Source organism: Pleuronectes platessa, chromosome 4 (assembly GCF_947347685.1).
Source record: "Pleuronectes platessa chromosome 4, fPlePla1.1, whole genome shotgun sequence".
NCBI lineage: Eukaryota > Metazoa > Chordata > Actinopteri > Pleuronectiformes > Pleuronectidae > Pleuronectes > Pleuronectes platessa.
The window spans coordinates 26,281,038-26,300,150 of NC_070629.1; the positions used below are offsets into that span (position 1 = coordinate 26,281,038).

General features: G+C 42.8%; 1 protein-coding gene across 9 annotated transcripts in view; it reads right to left on the reverse strand.

Moving 5' to 3' along the window:
- The window catches only part of LOC128437834 (transducin-like enhancer protein 4), a 35,216-nt gene that overhangs the window by 11,851 nt on the left and 4,252 nt on the right, over positions 1 to 19,113 (reverse strand). The window contains exons 5-11 of one of the 9 annotated variants that reach the window (XM_053420118.1): positions 11,620 to 11,682; positions 8,107 to 8,181; positions 7,355 to 7,553; positions 5,815 to 5,831; positions 815 to 937; positions 283 to 336; positions 46 to 198 (exon numbers count right to left, since the gene is read on the reverse strand). In XM_053420118.1, coding sequence (XP_053276093.1) covers positions 46 to 198; positions 283 to 336; positions 815 to 937; positions 5,815 to 5,831; positions 7,355 to 7,553; positions 8,107 to 8,181; positions 11,620 to 11,682 — 684 coding nt within the window. Of the gene's footprint in view, positions 1 to 45; positions 199 to 282; positions 337 to 814; positions 938 to 5,814; positions 5,832 to 7,354; positions 7,557 to 8,106; positions 8,182 to 11,619; positions 11,683 to 19,113 lie in introns of all 9 variants that reach the window. The other 8 variants (XM_053420117.1, XM_053420122.1, XM_053420121.1 and 5 more) reach the window with 8 other exon arrangements.

The window sequence follows — 19,113 nt, forward strand, 5'->3', positions numbered from 1 at the left end:
ACCCGGAGATTTGATGAAAAAGAGAAGAATCAGAAGATGACTCACCACGCTAATCTCTTTGGACTTGGAGGACGGCGTGCTGCTGGAGGAGGCGATGGAGGACGGACTCAGGGGAGCGTCCTTCTTCAACAGGCGAGATTTGTCCAGGCCGTTCTCCCGAGGAGAGTGGGCGGGGCTTCCTCGAGGAGACACGGGGTCCTGCAGGGAGACGAGGACAAGAGGGTAAGATGGATTTATTTCGTTGAGAGCAGGCAACAGAAAAGATGTCGGAACTGTTTTTACCTCGTTGGAGACGTCCACGACCAAGTTGTCATCGCTCTTCTCTCCATCACTTTCCTGGCACACAGAAGAAAGAGCATTATTGTTTTGAAATTAAATAAATGTACATTAAATCCTAGTTCATACAGAAACTGCTGGTATAATGTGTCATTTTGGATAAAACTAAATCATCGGCCTAGATTAATTGTCCATCAAAACACATATCATCAGTGTGTGACACGACACAACACCCCCATTAGTTTGATATTGAATGAAATTATGCATAATGATGATAATGAAATTAGGTTAATCATAAAATCAAGGCTTTAATTAAAGTTATCAAAAAGAACCATAAACTACTTAAATCAATCCTCTTTCAATTTGCAAGTGTTTTTCTTTTTATATTTTCTACAATTATACAAGACCCCAGCCTTGACCCTAACCCCCCCCCCCCCCCCCCCCCCCCCCGCAGCTCCATTTATTTCCGACTGCAGTTTTTGTTGCCGCAATCTTTTCTTCGACTCATAAAGTGTTATCTTTCTACATCTTCACTGACGTAGCGCGTGGAGGTCAGCTCCTTGTCGTCTGTCTTCTGCTTCTTGCTGTCGGAGGAGTAATCGCTCGAGCTGCGGTGCTTCTCTCCGGTCCGGAAGCTCGCCGAGGGAGACACGGACGAGCTCTGGAGGAAACAAGCAAACAAAACAAATTGTTTTAACTTATCAGTAGATGAAGAAAACCGACTTATTTGTTCTAAAAACACATCAACTATGCACCACCTGAAGCTCATGATATAGTAGCAGTAATAAAAATGTTCTTCTGTTCCAAAAATGACCACAGATTGTACTGAATGCAACATGTGCATCTGTATCTGTTACAAACCAGAGAGAACATCTTGTTCTGTGGACGATCAGAAGATGTGGCCGCACTCTTTCCTGTTGATTTTCAAAATATCAGCGAACACAAAATACAAAATCTCAAGAGATGAATATCTCCTAAACTGCACAAACATTTCCAAAACCATCTGCATGACTCACAGAGTGTAAAAAGAGATGGATGAAGCGTCTCCACTTCTTCATGTTGTACAAAATTGATCTACAATCTACAATATCCCAGATAGTGGTTTGGGATATTGTAGTTCGGCTTCACTTTTGGGGAGCTGTTGTGTTGTGTATACAGTCTTTGGCACGACTAGATACCAGTAGAGATTACACAGACATACACAGTAAATCAACATGTTCTCTATCCTGGTTTGTGAGAACTGACCCTTTAATACCACATGGGCAATAGTAGCTTATATGTGGGTCAACTTAATAGTTTCCAAGGTCAATATACACAGTCGGCTACTCACTGCGGAGAGACATGACTGTACAAATCAAATTAAAAGTGAAGGTTAACACCCTGTAAGTTGGAATTCTCTTACTGTCCATGGACACAGAAAACTAATTCAATGTAATTCCACATGGTCTGCAGACGACTGTGGGCCAAGCTGAGGGAGAAAGGAATCTCAAGGCGAACGTAGACTTTGATAGATTGAAGGAAATTACTCTTTTTATACCCTGCACAGGGTGAAAGGCAAAAATATAAGCTTCATCTTATATTCTAAAATTCTTTGGAATGTGTCAGGACTTCTCCAGGGCTACACAATAAGGACGAATCTGGCAGCGAGCGTGCAGCCAGCAGTCATCGGTGCAAACAGAAAGACAGAGACGAACGACGCAGACACGTAATGACTGTGTGATCCGCTCCACGGCTGGATTTCCACATCACTTTAAAATCTCCTCTGCCTGTCAGAAGCATTTCATCGTGTACTGCATCACACAATGCAGAAGCAGCGCCGCATCCTTGACAGTTTGACTCCGCCAGCGTGGCTTGAACTCGGCGGCATTATTTTGAAATCCAGGGTGGGGGGGAGGAGGAGGAGGAGGAGGAGGAGGAGCTCCATTGATGTCTCTGTGTGTTTGTAATCAAATCTGGCGTCCTTTGAATTACAATTAGTGCAGGATTAATCCCCTTTGAGAAGCACGGATCAAAATAAGGTCAAAGGAAACATTCCCCCCCCCCCCCTTGCTCCGCCTGTCCCTGCTGGTCCCGCTCTCATTGGGAGGCGCTCCTCAACCCGGCACACCACGGACGGAGGGGAAGAAAAAATAAAGCAGGACCTTTAACTCGACCTTTCCACTAACTCACGCTCGCAACCTTTCCGCTGCCCTTTGCCGTGCTGCAAGTGTTGATGACAAAGATTCGGTAGGGGGGAGGAGTAAGGGCTCGGCTTGTGTGTGTGTGTGTCTGTGTGTGTGTGTGTGTGTGTGTGTGTGTGGACGGGCAGCACTTGTACCTGTAGATTTTAGTACTATGCACACTATGGGCAAACAATGTAGAGATGTCCGTGTGTATACAGGTGCTAGTTTATTTTTCAGTGACATAGAGCAAGTTGACCAACACACACACAAACTTACACGAACACACACACACTCACACACACACACACACACTCCCCCTCTCTTTCCAGACTGATTCGATTAATTAGCCTGCAAATTAGCTCTTTCAAAAACATCAAGGCAAATTAATTTCGCTGCAGAGACAAATGAAGGCTCCGCCGGCGGCAGCGTGAGCTTTGTGAGAGTGAACACCCGCTCAGTGTGGCCCGGTGAAAGTATTAATTTACAAGCACATCCTAATCTTATCTGCCTCCCATTTCAAATTGATTCAGCAAGTCCCGATAAGGAACCTGTAACCTCTACACGTGCGCTTTTTATTTCAGTCTAACAAAGAGCTTGACTCTGTTGTGTTGCTCTAATAATCAGAGATAGATATATGATGAAGAGAACAGTCTTATAGATCAAAGTTGGCCTCGGATTCTAAACCTGCAGCCATTACAGATGAGGTAAAACACCATGATACCTATAATTATATATAATATGCAGTATAAGATCATGTACTGTGACTGAAAGCTTTCAAAACTGCTCTTAAAACTTTTCTCTACTTCTGTGAACAGACTTTTGGGCGAGAGTTGCTTCAAGTTGTCGGAAAAAGATGGAGATGTGAAAATGTTACATTTCCGAGTCAAGACAAAAGACTGTGACTGAGGAATTCAGTAAAGCTGTTAAAAGGCTTTTGTATTAAGATTGAATTCTTAAAAACATATAATTTGAACATATTCAATGGCTGGAGCAACAGTAACGATGCTGTGACGGTTGTACTGGATCTTTCTTTTGTTTCTCACATCTTTTCTTTCCACCTTCCCTGTTTACTCGTTCTTTCACTAACAGGACACTAGTTTCCTCTTTGCCTGTGTGTCCACCATTTGTAAATCCTGTCTTTGATCCTCTGTGTTTCTCCGCTTCTTTCCCACGTTTCACACCAAAGAGCCTGAGTTCACCATCTCTGATCTTTCCTGTTCCACACGATTTCTTTCTTACTCTGCAGCCAACTCAGCATGGAAGGCCCCGCTGAATGCTGCATTTTAGATAAAAAAAACAAACATTCAACCATTAACTATGAGACGCAGACTGCAACTGAAAGATTCCAAGACAACAAACCCCCCAAAAAAAGACGTGTTAGGGTCGCAACCAGCCGCGGCGTGTTGACTGCAACAGGTGATTCACCGCAAAGGTCAGTCTAAGCTTCAAAGCAGCCTCATTAACAGTTTATTTCTCTTTCCTACATCGCAAAATCAAAGATGGAGACGCTTAAGTGATTATACTTAAGGTCATGTAAACAGCCAGCACTTGAGTCCACGCGTCGCCTTTCAGCTGAGAGGAGCTCATCACGTCGGACTGAAAGGGAACAACGCAGATACACACAAGAAAAAACTCCAGCAGCACAAATCAATGGCGATTGATAAAGTAACCGAACCAACAATTAGCTTCATTTGATAAGTGCACTCAATCCCACAGACGAGCACAACAAGCACGAGGAGAATCAGTCCTTGAACACACCGTGACTGCATAAGTGACTGCTTGTACAGGCAACAGTCAGAATGCAGACACACACACACACACACACACACACACACACGTCTACACCCGCATACCTTTGTCAGTGTGTGTGTGTGTGTGGTCGCCCAAGGACTTTAAGGCACAGATGTTCATAGATGTTCATGCGATCGACACATCCTGTGTGTGCCCTGTGGACTGTTGCCAAGGAAACTGTAGACCACTGACAAGAGGCTTACTGGTTTCATGAAGTGACTGTTGGCCGCCGTGTCAAAGAGCAGCTCTGTGCGTGTGCTCACGCTCCTGTGTGGGCTCATGAAGGGCATTCATCATCCTGCTCTCTCTATCTTTATCACTGAGTCCTGACAAACAGAGGCGGCGCACACACACACACACACACACACAGACACACACACACACACAGCTAATCACTCCCATCATGGTGCCTCCAGCTCTGAGTGTAAGTGTGGAGGAGGATGTATACGACATGGGGGGCAGGAGATAACATATTAAAACATTCCTCCTGTCTGAACCGATTCCAAAACACCAGAGAACACACACACCACCCGCTGAACTCATCTGTGTGTGTGTGCCTGTGTGTGTGTGTGTGTGTGTGTGTGTGTGTGTGTGTGTGTGTGTGTGTGTGTGTGTGTGTGTGTGTGTCTGCGTGTGTGAGCTCGGGCTGCTTGAATAAAGAAATGCTAATCTGCTCATTGAGTATTCAACAAACCAAATGTTTGCCTTGGGAAAAAAAGGCTCCGCTTAAGGGACTAATTACTGGGAGCGCTGGTTGTTACATTGATCTGTTTCGCTGCCTCTCTCTGCTCCCTCCTTCTCATCCCTCCTTCCTTCACTAAGCAGACTTGTGCTTTGCTCATCTTGGGGATTCTCTTTCATCCAGGTTCTCTTCCTATTTGGCACCATTTTCACATATCGGATATTTTAAATACATGATTATTCAGCACAGCACAAGGGTAGAATACATAAAAGGGACGAGTGGAGCAGATGCACAGTTCATACAGGGATTTGTAGCAGATTCATGTCTTTTCATTACTAGATTATTTTGGTGTGATGATCTGCAGTCAGGATTTTATTTTAAATGAGCATTGATATTTCAAAAGTGATCATTTGTGTGAAAATATGAAGATGTGGAATCTGTTATGTAGGATCAAATCTTAATGAATATAAATATTCTCTATAGAATTGGGTGATAAAACAATATCAATCACTATCATAATATACTTTCCATCAATAACAATAGAACTTAAGTTGTAGTAAGAGTAATTGACCGAATGAATGTTTGCTGTTCATCAAGTGTTTCATTCAAATTTTATAAAGAAGAGTTTAAAAACCACAATTTTCAATCAGGAGCAAACATCTGTCTTGAATTTGAAATTGATTTCATATTTATCGTTATTATTATCAATGTTAACTGAATGTTATTATGGTATTTTGGGCCGTATCTCTGAGAATGTGGCACAAGTTGTAATTTTCTGTCCAAACCCTACAGAGCTCAGGAGAAGATCACCCTAGTATAATTGTTTTAATCATATGGCCGAGTCGCTCATAGTGAAAACATTTCTTACCCGGGAGAAGATAATAAAATAAATCACACACTCACCTTGACTGAGTCTCTGTCTGAGAGGGCGACAAAAGAGACAAGACAAGAAAAAACTCATGAAATATTTTGTCTGATTGCACATGGACAAATACACACACACACACATAGACACACAGATTGACCGACACAATATGAAATAATAATAATAATAATAATAAACTTTATTTTATTCTAATTTGAAATACATACTTTAATAGCCCCATATGCAAATCTCAGTGTAAACCACTGGTGGTGGTGTTGCATTGTGGGTAATGTAGGCCGAGGGTTTTGACAACAATGGGGCTTTGAATAATAGGATGATATAGACTCGAGTTGAGATTATATACTTTTATTTTCTTAACTTTCTTTTGTTGTTGTCTTTTCTAACACAAGATTTAGTCTCTAAATATGAATCAATCCTTTTTTAATCATTTTTAACATCATATGTTTTGTCAATCATTGTCTATGATTATCACCTTATGTGTAATAAGTAAAATATTAATAAAATAACACTATATGTGGCAGAGTATGAATTACACTACCTTGGGCTCACTCGTTCTCAGCTTGAGATGGAAGTGCGCTGTTATTGATTGAGCTCCCAACTGGGGTGAGTGTTACCTGAGTTAGCAGCTGTTAGCTTCACTGCAGCTACAGGCCAAGGTTAACTACTCTGCTCCACTGTAAAATCCCTCAGTGCTTCAGAATAATCACACACACACACAAACACACACAAACACACACACTGTAGGGTAATTAAATGCTTGAGCTCAGAGTCAGCGCGGAGAAGAATTACAGGCGTTCCTTATGTGCAGGAGAAAAGAGGCATCGTGGTGGTGGTGCATGGCTCCAGGTTAGGACCAATTAAAATGGTATAATGACAAATCAGGTTTTAATTGCTTTAACTGCTGTTCGTTCAGAGCACTTACAACTGAGCATCAGCACGAGTGGAGACGTGATTCATAACTGAATATTCTATACGCGTGAAATTAGTTTGGGATCATTAACAGAAGAAATGCTAGAAGCGTCAACATCTATTTACATTAAACCTATTTAGCATCAGTGAATAAAATAAAGCGTCACAAGTTTCAGGAGTTTGTATTAAATATGGGACATAAAGGGTTGTTACTGTATTTAATAAAATATCTCAAATAAACTAAATTATATTTTAGCCTTGATTTGTATAAATGAAACATCAATGGACTTGTGACAGAAAGAAAGATTTAAAGCAATGTACTTACGATGTAATTTAATGTGAATCCAGAATATGACATGGATTTAAAGATGATAAACAGAAGCTAAAACGATGTATAAGTCCAGAGGTCTGAGATTAAGGACTGAGACTTTAAGACTCCACTGTACATTACCCACATGTACATTTGACTATACAATCTATTGAATGCTCTAACTAAATAAAGATGCAGGAAGAAAAAGTAACTGAACAATTCAGTGATGCTTCCTTAAATGTATTCTGGACTTCTAGACGCCATCACAGGCGCAGACACACACAAGCATATCGACGCCCACAGTTCAACACACACGGTCCATTCGGAGCAGGCCTCACCTCTCGGGTGTTCACTGTTGCTGTCGTGGTGTTTCCTGTCGTCTTTGAGCGGCAGCTGGTGACTCAGCGCGGAGGACAGCGCCAGCAGGCTGGCAGTGCTGGCCCCGGGGGGCAGGGGCGGCTGGAGGCCAGCGGGGTGCGGCGTAAGAGGCACGGGGATGGCGTGGCCGTGGGTCAGGTGCTGAGCCTGGAGCTGCTGCTGCTGGAGCAAAACACAGAACCACTGATTAATGCCGAGGTTTCAACTCGGAGACAAACAAGCAGCACCCGAAATGAAGAGGGAGATGGGATGAAGAGATGAGGAAAGATAAAGACAAAAGGAAAGCAAAGGAAGGACAAAATTATATTAGTAGCATTCTTGAAATATCAGAGGCTGATATGAATGACGATATCAATTGAAAATCAATATCTTTGAGTTTAGACAGAATCTACTCTCACTCAAAAGCTGCTGGACAACTGAATTCTACCATGTGACCATGTGAAAAGCTGTAGATGCACAATATTGATATAATATATATTTGTAGATTAACAACAACCATGTACTGGTGAATGAATATGTTAGAAATACAGCGGGTCTATAAACCACACTCATGTTTAATGTTGTAGATGTATTTGATCTGTGCACGTCTCTTTCTTTAAGAGAGAGAGAGAGAGGGAGGGAGAGAGAGAGAGGGAGAAATGGAGTGTGTGTGTGTGTGTGTGTGTGTGTGTGTCGGTGTGCGTGTGTGTGTGTGTGTGTATGCAACACCCACTCCTATGACGGCGTTGAGTTCAGCCATGGTGACCTGCTTGGCCCTCTCCACCGCCTGCACCACCTGCTGCTGGTGCTGAGAGAGCGAGAGAGAATAAGAGAGAGAGTGTCAAATAGAAGGGATTGCAACATAAATTTTTTCCAGAATCTATTCCTCCTATAACGTTAAATAAAGATGGAGATACATTAAAGAATCTATTGCAAAAGCATTACACAACTCTTTGTACATCTGTGATCAGCGAACTCCCGGTTACTCAGTCATCAAAGCATCATGGGGCCATTAAAACAATTGTGAGTGTGTAACAACAGAGTGAGACCTCTGTATCTGACTGTTCTTTGATCCAGACATTTTATCACCTGCCAGTTTGGCCATGTTGTAAAAACCCAAAGTTCTGACCAAGTCAATGTTAAACACCATCAGACGAGAAGCGGAGACACTTCTAAGTCGTCACTGCAGTTTTGCTCTTTATCTAAAACAAGCGCTCCTCCTCCTCTTCCTCCTCCTCCTCCTCCTCTTCCTCCTCCTCCTCCTCCTCACGGGCTGACGCTCACCAGAGTGTTCATTAAAGTCATTGCGCAGCTAATTAGGGCGGACTAGTTGGTCGGATGTGACCTACACAGGCCAGTTGGTTCCTCCTCTCCGGAGCAGAATTCAAACAGGTGGCGTCAGAAGGGAACGGCTCATGTTTGCGAATGGGCACAAGATTAACTACAGTCCAAATATCCTTATATTAACTCCTCCAGTATCTTATGGAGACACTTTTGGAGTATTATAACATTTTCCATCCATTCAGTTTATGGCAAGGGTGACACGTTTGACTGCGGTCTTTCTGTGAGGAGTCTGAATGTTCTCTCCATGTCTGCATGGGTTTGCTCCACGGACGTCCTCCTGGAGAAGGTTTGGTTTCTAGTTTGACCAGTCGTGTTTCAGCAGGCTTTGGTTGCCCTCAGGTAAACAGTCCTTGTTGAGAAGGAAAGAGGACTAACACACCGACCGAAATACTTTCTGTTATCGTCTTTTTGATTTTTCTGTATTCCTATTCAGATAGCCCGTTAATAAAGATTGACCAAACGTTCGTCTGGACCTAAAACAGCATTTAAAGTCTCTACTTGTGTGATGAAAGAAACTATTTGGACTAAACAGAGTACGACAATCGGAAGACGGAGACTTTGCCGATATCTGCTGAATACACCGGAAAGATATTGGCCGCTGTCCCCAGAGGCTAATTCATCCTGAGACGATAGCCGATGAGTGGGGTTAGGTTCATCGGAGACTCTACTACAGTTGTTTGTCTCTACGTTGGCCCTGTGATTCACTGGGGACCTGTCCATGGTGCATCCTGTCTCTCGCCCCATGTCAGCTGGGATTGGCTCCTGCTAGTGAATGAATGAATGATGGACGGATGGGCGGATGTGGCACAACAGCTATACAACCACATGTTCTGTGTAAACCTGCTTTCTACCCCGTCACAGGGTCAACGCAAAAACATCAACATAGAGCAACTGACGTGTTTTAAGAGAGAGACAATTACCCAGAGAGACAGACACGTTTAAGAAGAAGAGACAGACACCCTGAGACACAGACACGTTTGAAGAGGAGACGGAGCGACAGACTTGGTTAAAGAGGAAGAGACAGACGGGTAAGGAGGCAAAGTCATCCAGAGGGCACGGAGAGAGAGATAGATCCAGACGGTGAGCGAGAGCAACATCAAAGTAAAGCCAGAGATGAAAGAGTTTATCAGGTGTGGAAATGAACCTGAGCATCGAGTTCACACACACACAGACACACACACATACATACACACACACACACACACACACACACACACACACACACACATACACATACACATACACATACACACACACACACACACACACACACAGACACAACACACACACTTTCTTAAAGTGAAAGGTATAAAAGGGAAATCAGAAAGAGCAGAATATCATATCATATATAACAGTAGTAATTGTCAAGTAATTATCAAACGTTGTATTGTGTAGTTTAGTACAAATTACACACTAACACAGTTTCAAAAGAAAACAAGAATCTAAATATCACAAGCGCAGGTCACTCATCATAAAAATATTTTAATTTATATATTTATTGACGATTAAAAATGTCATTCTAGCTAAAATATTAAGTATCTTAGTCTTTTATTAAGATTTAACTTTATCGCATTACTTTCTAGCTATAAAGATTATTATGAGTTATAATAATAAAAATTCTAATTTGACCTAAAGAAATTTCTGTATAGATTATGATTTAAGTAAAAAAATGACCATAATGAAAATATCATCCAGAATTCAGAGCCAACTTTAGGTACTTTAACTGTGTTTTTGAATAGATGCAATCTATCTAATATCTATACATGTGAAATTATACGTATGACCCTCTTCTTATAATGGTAAAATACATCTGAGTATTTATTTCTTGATACTGTATGTTAGCTGACGCACCTTCTCATTGGTGACAACACAACTGTCATAAAAATAATCATAAAAGGAACATCAGAAAATGACAGAAATAATAATCAAAAAATAGAGCTCACACAGACACGTGCAAACGCCGTCGACATGAAAGCAGCGTTTTAATAACATGTTTGTTTTACATTTCACATGCACGCTCTCTAAACGAGGCAGTGCACGGAGACAAAGCGGTAAAGCCGCCTCCTCCCTGCCTCCCCTCTCTGCGGGCCTCAGGCCTGTGTAGCAGCACCGCAGTCTAATGCCATTATTCCTAATCCACCCTAAACCCTCCTAATCCATGGCTAATCTGGAGGAGAGCTTTGGCGCTCACACTCACTCCTTCCTGCTGTTCCCACCCTTACACACACACACACACACACACACACACACACACACACACACACACACACACACACACACACACACACACACACACACACACACACACACACACACACACACACACACACGTTTAACTCCACCAGATGATGGTTTTATCACCTAAACACACTATGCACACACACTCTCACCCAAAGATTCCTTAAACACACAGAAACACACTTCTTACACCCACCACTGTATGAATGTATAGTGTATTTAACAAATTTTTTATGTGCATTCAGACTGCATTCAAACAAACACACAAAAGATTTCTCTCTCTCTCTCTCTCTTACACGCACACACACAAACACACACAGCCACTGGCTCTCCCATATGTTAGTGGGAGACATTTAATAAGTTCAGAGCATATCTGCCTATCCTGAGCAGGGAGGATTAGCCTAGGATAATCTGTGTGTGTGTGTGTGTGTGTGTGTGTGTGTGTGTGTGTGTGTGTGTGTGTGTCTGTTTTGCTTCACAATCCACCACACACACTTCTTCTCCTCCTTCTATGGTTCCTATCTATCTTATTGCCTCCCTCTCTCTCTCTCTGTGTGTGTGTCTTTCTCTCTGTGTGTGTCTCTCTCTCTGTGTGTCTCTCTCTCTCTCACACACCCACCCACCTCAGTCTTAACTCACACTGACAGACGTTTCTGAGTCTTACCTCTTGAGAGAGGAAGGGGATGACTTGGGCACAGATCGCGTTCAGCCGTTTGACGATCTCCGCCTGCGAGACAGAGAGGTGGGCGCACAAAACACATTCATGTTCAAATTCACCAGCAGAGAGGGAAACAACCTACAACTGCACATATCAACCACACTTCAAGGTGTGATGAACTCAAGAAGACACATTATTTTCACATCAATATCTTCAGGGCCAGTTTCATATGAAACAATGATGACAGGAATCTGATGCAGTCGGCTGATAAAACCTTTTCTATTAGAAAAGCGAGTCTGATAGGAGAGGGAAAGTCTTTTGGCCTGCGGGAAGTTGTGCATTTTAAATTTCAGGACATGTAGTTAATACAGATAACATGAGCAGAAAGAGCAAATCAGACTTTATCTAAAGTTCCACCCACACTGTTTGATTTGAAGATGATCTAAGAGCAGGAACTACACAGCACAGAGGCAGAGATGTCACCAGAACAAACCCAGCACCACTTTATCACTGAGTGTCTGTTGTAAAGTATCAGATAAGAAGTCTGACTATAGATTTAGATATTAAAAAAGTGTTGTAATCCCTTTATTCCTCAGGAACAATGATCACGTCTCTCCACAATGATCGCAGCACTTCCTGTATGCGAGTACATTTCAATTAAATATATCTTAATATTTACTGAAGCTGATTTCAGACCTGCACTAAGCTCAGATATCCTCCCCAGTTTCTGCGGAGGAGGCTTACGTGTGAACGCAAATGTGTGAACGCAAATAAAAACTGTTAGATGAATGATTTCTTTGAGAATCAATGTTGTGAAAACAATTTGGTGGTAACTTCGTGACAGTTAAAATAAACCCTCAAACTGCCAAGTATTGAAATAATCAATTGGCAGCTGATAGAACTTTATAGATCTTTTTTTTAAACCCCCAAATATTGGCATCACCACAAAAACAATATCAATCAGGCTGCATCCTCCAGTGTCTCTGGAAGTTTACGTTACAGCTGCAGAGCATCAATCAGCCTGATGGATGATTTGCGAATATAAACCCAGGATTTGTTCCGCTTGAGATTTGAGAAAAGCTCAGTTGAAGGAAAACATGAGACACTTGAGATTTTAGTCGAATTCCTCTGCTAAATAAAGAGCCAAGTGAATAAACTGAGAATACACACACACACACACACACACACACACACACACAGAGAAGGAGCTACATGTCTAACATCGTCAGGTGTGTGTCTCATTTCTACAACCTTGACAGAGGTGAACTTTGCTCTGGTATCAGTGGTAACAGAAGACCCCAGAGGCCATGAGAAGCAAACCCACTGATACGAACCCTTCAAACGGCGGCAGGAGCAACACTGTGGCAGGATGACACACACGTAAACACAACCGTGCACACAAACACACACACACACACAGCCTCCTCTGTATTCATCAGATGTTTTGACTGAACCCAACGGTTGGCTTTTAAAGATTATACAGCACTCTCGCTCCCAACATCAGGAAATTGCCTGATCCAGTGTCCCAGAGGGAGTGCTCGCAATGCAACTCGAACACAAACACAAACACAGACCAAAGACTCCGACTCACACAGACACACAAACGAACGGGCACAAAGGGATCAACATCACCGTCTTTATTTGTAAAACTAAAAAACATGCTGGTGCATAAACCGAGTGTCTTTTCATTTGTCACTGACTGTGATGAACTTAGTGGTGTCAGCCCCTGCAGCAGATTCATTTTTTCTGCCGGTAAAAATTTGCTGTTGTTGTGGCTGCTTGGCTTTACATATAATATTCGCTGCCTTTTCTTATGAGATAATTATATCAGGTGTCTTGAGCTGAGTCGGTCAATCGGTTCATTGAGTTATCTCTGTTCTCTTTTTTAACGTTTTACTAATGTTACATTTTTATACAACCCTGTTTTAACACTCGCCAGGTTTTCAGGTTTTAGTGGAAAATTTCCCTCCCGTATGGAAATGGTGGATGTAATGAAAGTAACACTGTGGTTCTTAACTCTGGAGTCAGACCCACAGGGGGGCTCAAACTTAACCCTGTTAAGCCCTGTGATGGAGAGTGAGAAGATTAGCTTAGCATAAAGACTGGAAGCAGGGGGAAAAGCTAGCCTGGCCCTTTCCAAAGGTAACACAGTATCTGTACTGGCATCACTGCTGCTCACTGCATCCTGTTCTGGCTACTATTTTAAAGGCGACATGTTCTGTTCATACTCAGGTTTATTATTTTAATTTGGGTTATTTCTCGATTAGGTTTCACATTCGCTAATGATCAGAAAACACATCAATAGTTTAAGCTCCTGTCTCTTTAAGACCCTCCTTGTACGGCCTTGTCTAGTCTGATTGGCTAGCTGGCCCTCTCTGCTCTGATTGGTCAGCCGCTTTCTGTTCATGTAGGAAATGTCGGCTACTGCTCTCACTTCAGCCGCGTCACAATTCAGTGGCGGCATCCTTAGTAGGACGTGGTCTGTCCTGCCCACAAAGAACGCCTCCTTCATTGGGCCGTGTAGCCAAACCCAAATTAGATGTCACCAGCTCGTCCCGCCCTCGTGCAGTGAGGGGTTGAGGTTGGACATGATGACTAGATTTGAATATCCCTTTGTTTTTTTTATATTTGTACCATTAGCTGTACGTTTGAGTTGAATCATATCCTTCAACCATTGGATGTCTCGTCGCTTTCTGGCGCAATGAACCATGAGATAGGTCCGGCCAGGATGGATCTATCTGTTCAAGCATTCATTTCTCTGGGAAGAAAAGACTTTTACATCAGACTTTTAACTTTGCAGCTCAACTCAAACAAAACTAGATACACCAGAGGAAAGAAAAAACTGAAGAAGCCTCATATGCCTCATTAATTATAAATCATATTCATTAATCAATAATTTGAGGACTTCTGAGGCCATGTACGTAGAGAATTCTGTAAGACACCGGATGTCTGAGCCATTTAGCGTCAGGCCGATGGGACCTCGAGGGAGGGCTGCAGCTTACCTGTGATTAACTCAGAGCTGCAGCTGCACACACAACCTAAAACACTGACATTTTCTTTTTATATTTAATGTTTATCCATGGAAGACTTGCTGTGCACACATGCCCTTTTTCAGCTCGGTTCTGTACTCGTGCACACCGGGAATAAGCTGCGCGGTACGTATCGGCCTCTGAGAATCTCCGCTGAAGCACTGGGTTGAGGGTTTTACTTTCCCTGCTCAACCTTATTGTCGGGTGTTGAGGGGAAAGAAGGACAAACTCAGTATTTTCATCAGTTGGTAAGGATAACACCGACACCCTGCGGGCTGAAGAAGTGAATGAGTTTGAGAGCTGTTTCCTCTGGTCTGGCATAAATAGATGTTGAAGGAGACGATGAAAGGACAGCAGACAGACGCAGAGGTGAGGATCGTGTTGCCTAATCCTCTTCAATGTTAGAGGGCTGCCAGGCAACTCCACAGTTAGGACAACAACACCCATCACTCTTGTTGAGTAAAACAAATTCAGACGGTCAAACAAGAAGTGTCACAAAGACGAAAAGCCATCTACTGGCCAAACCATTAGCATTTATTAATCATGAAGAGAGCAAAGGAGGATTGGTTTGTGAACTCTCATTTTACAGTCTCGGTTTTAGCATTTTGCCATCTTGTTTTTTAAAAACAGTTTGTATTCTTGAAGTAGCCATATTTGGAGGAGCATGGGTTTGGGGCCTGACTGGGAGCTCACGTCCACCTACACCTGTGGAATACACCCATTGGACAGTAATAGCTGTCAATCACACAGTATCCATTCATACCTTGATTTATTGTAAAATTGATCCACAATTGGGCTATTTTTTACAAACTGAATGTCAAGCTGTGTTGAAAAAAGTCTTCAATTAACTTTTGCAAACAGTAGAGTCTCTGGGCCATGAATTTACTTTGTATTTTTCTATAAAGTGTAGGATTTAGACAGTCGGGGAATTTTTCAATAAAAATGTTTAAAAGATTAAAAGATTGTGGCATCTCAAATTTGTTTGTTTATTTAATTTCTCTCTGGCATTTAACTCTTTATCTGGAGATTTATATTATTTTTCAGACCGTTAATCGAAAAATTTATTTTTTGGCAAGTAGACTAAAACATATAAAACATCTAATAATGTTAATGAACACTGCAATGGTTTTATTTAGAAACACACAGCATCAGTTTATAAATGAGGATTACAAAGCTCCTCAGATCCGCGCTGAAGATGAAACCTCCTCTGAGTTCCACGTGAAGAGGTGACCCCGACACGTCGCCACACAAACGGAAACAAAGGCGCCGGAGCAGAAAGGGAAATGGAGATGCTTTTCCACGAGGCAACACAACCAATTTCAGGTGACATTTTACATCAATGGCAGACAATCGTGACTGTCGGCCAGAGTGCAGGTATGTCAGCCTGTTTGGAAAACACACGCTGCTGCAGGTACCAAAGTGAATCCTGAAAGCTCTCAGGTCTCAAAAAAAAAAAAGAAAGTGTCCTTTGCTTTATGCAAACCTGGAGAATTTGAATTTGCAAGCGAGCAGGTCTTAACTTTGACCTGGAACCTGTCACAGTTCTGACAGTAAATAAATAATAAGAGGCGACCGGCCAGGGAGTTTTCTAAGGTGAGGACTCCAACCAGGGCGACCCATTGAGTTTATTGAGAGATTACAGGACTCCACGGGCGCATAACAGCCAGCAACCTCTGAGGTGAGAACATGTGCACAGAATTTATCTTTGACCTTGTATCTGAGTCACTGGAGAAATGCTCCTCCAGTTAGAAAGGAGAAAAACCAGCGAGCGGCCGCAGCCTTGAGAGGGGATGTAGGTTTCCTGCTTGTGAGCAGATCGACAACGTGCGATAAATGGAGCAAGGAAAAGCCAGAGTTACCACTACCACTAGCTCGTGGCATTACAGTGGACCATAGTGAGCACTTGTGCGGCCAAAACAAAACTGACAACACTGCAGCAAGAACCACTTAACACTAAAAATGTTGCCCAGAAGAATAACAACAAAAAAAAGAAAAACTGCTAAAACGCTCCCACTTCAGCTCCTAACAACAAAGAAATAAGATCAGGCAGGAGCCCTGGAGTCAGATTGGGTCAGATAGAAGATCAAATGTCCATCTCCCCTGTGGAGCTTTGTAAGCACCACATCAGCACCACTGTTCACCACCAGCTAATACAGCTAATGGACCCGGACATATAAAGGCTGGATTCCCTCGTGAGGCTGTGTGTGTGTGTGTGTGTGTCTGTGTGTGCGTGTGTGTCTGTGTGTGTGAAAGACATCGCTAGACAGGTAGGGGGAGACAGGGAGGACAAACAAAAGGCTCCATACATACAAAGCTCCAAACAGCTTGAGGTGCAAAGTGAGTATTCATTTTTTTCGGGGTCAAAACTCCGGCTCCTGGCACCAACTTTGTCAAAGAGAATGTTTTTACATGCATAGTTTCCTTTGAATAAGTAGACAAATTGCAGGGGAGCGAGAGTGCATCTCCACCCGAGTCCAATTTGTCCAGCCAGGGTTTTTAAAATGAGCCGAAAAACATTCTCATAACAACAGAAAGGATCTTGCACTTGGCATTCTGCTCTGTGGCTGCATTGTGTAGCTGCAGATCCAAAATGTAATGGGTTCCCTCCTGACCTATACTGCCTCCTTCCTCCAAGTTCCGGGGTAAACCATTGAGTTGTTTTCTTATTTTGCATAATCCTGCTGACAAACAAACAAACCAACCAATAAAAAAACAAACCTCATTGGCAGAGACCGAAAAACAGCCAAGATTATTCTCACAGCTGGAATAGGCAACCAAAAACCAGTCTACCACATGACCATTGTGTCTTTTTTACACTTTATGTGCAGCTTAGTGGGTCAACAAGACAGACCAGGGTGCAGTGAGCAGCAGGGATGCCAGTACAGATGTTTTAGGCTAGCTTTCCCCACTGCTTCCAGTCTTTATGCTAAGCTAATCTTCTCACACTCCATCACAGGACCACTAAGGTTCAGTTTGAGCCCCCCTCTGGGTCTGACTCCCGGGTTTAGAACCACAGTGTTACGTCCATTACATCCACCATTTACATGCGGGAGGAGATTTTAAAGTAAAACCTGAAAACCTGGAGATTGGTGAAACAGGGTTGTATAGAAATGTAACATTTGTAAAACATTAAAAAAGAGAACAGAGATAAGGGCATCGTTTAAAAATTGTATTTACTATAATCCGAAGGTTCCAATGTGCTTTTAACGTTCTCAATGCAATGTTACAAAAACCAAAACCCATGGACTGAAACAAATGGCTTCTGTTCTGCTGCAGCAAAATGAGTTGTCAGATCTCATTGAAAACACTGTCATTCCTCTGTATCACAACGTCTTATTACTTCCTTGTCTCACCACTTTCTCCTCCCTCTCGCTCTCCTTTTCTCTCCCCATCCTGCGCTCGCTTTATTCTTCTCTCAGTCTCGCTAATTTGCAATTGATTATCTGTCCTCTGGCAGCACAGTCCCATGCTCTGCACCCCCGCCGCCCTCCCTTCCCCTCGCCCCCTCGTTCCTCCCCCTCCGTCTACAAGTCAATTTCTCTTTAACGAGCGTTGGTACATTTCATTCCCCGGGCACCGGAGCCCTTCTGTGTAAATAAAACAGAGAGCAGAGCCAAAAATCAATGAGCCTATTACCCTCAGAAAATGCTAAACAAGCAATATTTGCAATTCCCTCGTCGGTAGTGGAGACCGACTGCCTTAAGGCCCCCCCCCCCACCCCATCTCAACCAGACAACACCACCACCTCCGCCCTCCACTCGTCAATCACGGCCTCCACTCAATGAGCCACACACGTCGTATCGTCCTATCGAAAACACACATTAACGCTGATGCATGCACGCCAGCATAACAAGGCACACAAACACAACCTGAACATCAAATTCACAACACACACACACACACACACACACACAGACTGTTGGCAGATATTCGAGACTCATTCTCTAAAACTATTTCCTGACAGAAATTTGTGGGCACCACACAGAGTCCACATTTTCTCTCTATTTTCTCTCATTTCCCCCCTCTAATAAACACACGCACATGCACACACACACACACACACACACACACACACACACACACACACACACACACACACACACACACACACACAAACACACACACACAAACAGCAGCAGGATTTATAGTAGACAACCCATATTTCATCCAACACGTCTGATTAGTGAGCCACTGAAAAGCTGCGTGTGCAACTTTCATGCACAAACACACACACACACACACACACACACACAGACACACACACAGAGAGCCTGGTAAACATCTACATATACACAAACAATGCACACAAATACACAAATCGTGCACACAAAACTAAATAAACAGCCACAGTGTACATACAAACACACACACACCTAGTAAATGTGTACACTATACATACAAGCTGTTATATAGACATCCCTCTCATAAACTTGTGCACACACAATGAAAAGGGCACACACACAGTACAGAC